This window comes from Gossypium raimondii, chromosome 3 (assembly GCF_025698545.1).
Source record: "Gossypium raimondii isolate GPD5lz chromosome 3, ASM2569854v1, whole genome shotgun sequence".
Taxonomy (NCBI): Eukaryota; Viridiplantae; Streptophyta; class Magnoliopsida; order Malvales; family Malvaceae; genus Gossypium; species Gossypium raimondii.
The window spans coordinates 58329884-58332835 of NC_068567.1; the positions used below are offsets into that span (position 1 = coordinate 58329884).

Here is a 2952-nt window from a genome sequence, read left to right on the forward strand (position 1 = left end):
TCAAACACACCAATAAGAAACAGGACAAATTGCAAAACAGATCTACTTTGAATTAATCTTGAAGAGGAGGTCGCCTTCATATGCTTGACCATATCCAAAGCAAGCCATAACAGAAAAACCCATATATACATATATTATAAGCTGCTCTAGCAAAATAGGTAAAGGGTTAAATTTACAGCTTTTTCCATACAAATTTCTAAGCATTGACTAGTTCTGGTGCTAATGGTTGCAATAGAGAAAGGAAGAAAAAATAGCTGCCAAAATGCTGTCCCATTCTTAAATTATAGACAATATTCTAAACATTGACAACTTCTCACCTTACAACTTATTTAGAGATTAAACACATTACATACACAACTTGTGGTAGTGCGGAATTTTGGTAAGGAAAATCCTGAACATATGAACGGAACACGAATAACAGCTCGAACATAAAAACGAAGCAATAGGACAAGACTCCAAGGCGTGTATCAAGCCACTATCTATAAGGTTCTATTCACCTCACCTATATTCGGTGTGCAAATAAATTTTAAACAAATAAACCTCAAGGATATAATAAACCCTGGTGACTATTTGCATTTTGCATCAACGAAAATAGTTCACTAAGCACTGAGTAAAGTATAGCAAGAAAATTAATTTCTATAAAGAATTTATAGAGTAATTGTTTATAGAACAATCTAATAATAGTAGAAGATGGAGGAATGATAGAAAGAACTTTTGAGAATTTTTTGTATATTTTCCAGATGAAATCTCACTAAATAAGAATTTTTATGTTTTTTATAGAGACATAATTTTCAATAGAGGTCATAATTATTCAACTAATATCTCATAACTATTCGAGTAATATTATTTGTATAGTTATAATTCTTTGTCAAAATTAAACAATTCTAGCATAAACTAGACATGTTCCAAAACATATTATATTCATGCCGGATATAAAGTATTCCAGTAAAAATCAACATAAAATACAGTTTAATTTTGATCCTTAATTAAGGAACGTATATTCAATCTAGAACAACCTTTTTTTTACATTTGTAACAGTGATTTACTGATAACTTTTCCACATTTCATCAACAAAACAATCTCATGATTCATGAAACATTTGTTAAGCCACCTTGGAAGTGTCTACATCTTCCAGTCTCTGTGAGATTGCCTGCTGCAGACACTTGAAAGCTTTGTGATAATTCAAGAACCCCATGAACCAGATATCGAAACCATCCACTGTCACAATTTCCATGTACTTTTGCCATGGTTTCTTCATGTTTTCACCCTGGTTCACCCCCTTTATTTTCTCAACTGGAACCACAACCTTGTAATGGACTCTCACATATTCTCCATTCGCACAAGGGACTTTGATTGATCTCTCACTACAAAAGGCAACCTTTTCAGATGAGATGAAAAGTAGGCCTGCAATAGGGCCTGCCGTTGTTGATAAGTAACATTGGCAAGCCTTCAAGAGCTTCTCTCCTTCTCTGAAACTAAATAATTGCTTGAAAATCTTCTCCAATCCTCCTACTTGAAGAATCCTTGCCCCTAAACTCAGCTTTCCCTTCACTGTTTCACTGATCTTTGTCCCCAATCTCACTGCAGTTTTAAAAAACGTAAACTTTAGCTTTCATTTCACTTTAATCTTAAGAGACATTAATATAGCTGATAGCATGAGAGTGGTTCATACCATGCTCTCGGACACCATGGGCGAATGTATCAGCTTTCTTCCCTAGCAAGTTCATCCTTTTAAAAACAAAGTTTCCTTTGCCTGCAGTTACAAACAATTTCCCATTAGAAAATGAAAACATCCCATATCTACCATTAGTAAGTATTGAAAGGGAGGCCTACTTTTTGTAGACCCTTGTTGTGAAATGTGGTATTGGCCTGCAACATCAGGTAAGTATTGCCTTGATGTTCTTCTCCCAACTCCATATGTCGTTGCTTTGATTGGAACTCCAATAACTTGTTTAAGCATCTGATTCTTCATTTTTTTTTCTTTCTTTTGAAGAATGAAATGGAAACAATGCCAACAAGCTGTTGAATGTTTCTTGAGGTTGTGATGAATCATGTTTTTTGGGAAATGGTGTGTATTTAAAGGGGGTGTAGATGTGGAAGTTGAATCCAACTTTTTTGGTGCATGAGTCACTAATTGCTCATCACTTCCAAAGTAAGAATTTAAAAGAAAAAAATAATATAAGAAGATTTGGTTTCATTTAAGAAAAAGGTGTTGTGGAAAGGTTAAAAATCCTAGCAAACTAATTTACTTTGGTGTAATTAACTTTCCAAGAAATCTATGGAAAAGGCAGAGTCTATGCAAATGGGCAGTGCAGTTCAAAAATATAAAGCAATACCCTGTATAGTAGAGACAACCTTTTCTCTTTTACCCACTCGAAGCAGCTTTCTGAGGTGGCAAACATATGACAACACGCAGCTTACACGATAACGTGAATCTGAAGTTGAGTTACATCGGTTAAAGTAATTACTTTAGATATCTAATAAATTTGGCTTTCGAATCTTACGAATTTATATCTGCAAAATGCGATTTTGTTGTATTTATATATAAAGAGGGATCCATTTATATCCGTAAAATTATATATGAATTTTAATTTTGTATAATTTTATATATGAAATTTTGATTTGATTTGATTCAATTCTAAATAAATTATTAGCACGTTATTGATATAATATTATTTTATGTTTATATATTGTATACATAAATAATTATATTTATCTAATATAAAATAAATTGATTCACTCATTTCTTTAAACGTGTATGATTAAATCAAAATTAAATTTTCAAGTATATATTTGAATAACAAATAGAATTTCACGTATATAATTACATCAAATTAAAATTTATGTATACAATTGTACATTCAATTAAAATTCATAAAATTCATAAATAGTTTTGAAATTTATCCCTGACGATAATAGTTTAGAGAATTGAAGTTCATATATTACCCATTA

At 31.7% G+C, this 2952-nt stretch overlaps 1 protein-coding gene across 1 annotated transcript; it reads right to left on the reverse strand.

Annotated features, from left to right (window-relative positions):
* Positions 1-901: 901 nt before the first annotated feature.
* Positions 902-2251, reverse strand: LOC105794983 (GEM-like protein 4). Its single transcript, XM_012624397.2, has 3 exons — positions 1834-2251; positions 1673-1753; positions 902-1581 (listed from the first exon to the last, which is right to left on the reverse strand). Exons 1-3 carry the CDS (start codon positions 2051-2053, stop codon positions 1103-1105), a joined length of 780 nt encoding a protein of 259 aa, XP_012479851.1. The 5' UTR covers positions 2054-2251; the 3' UTR covers positions 902-1102.
* Between the last annotated feature and the right edge of the window lie 701 nt (positions 2252-2952).

What these genes read in the sequence shown, in the direction of transcription:
- LOC105794983 (XM_012624397.2), bottom strand. Translation starts at nt 2,053, where the DNA reads ATGATTCATCACAACCTCAAGAAACATTCAACAGCTTGTTGGCATTGT. An exon ending in ACAACAAGGGTCTACAAAAA is followed by an intron (nt 1,754 to 1,833) that starts GTAGGCCTCCCT and finishes TTGTAACTGCAG; the next exon opens with GCAAAGGAAACTTTGTTTTT. An exon ending in CCATGGTGTCCGAGAGCATG is followed by an intron (nt 1,582 to 1,672) that starts GTATGAACCACT and finishes TTAAAACTGCAG; the next exon opens with TGAGATTGGGGACAAAGATC.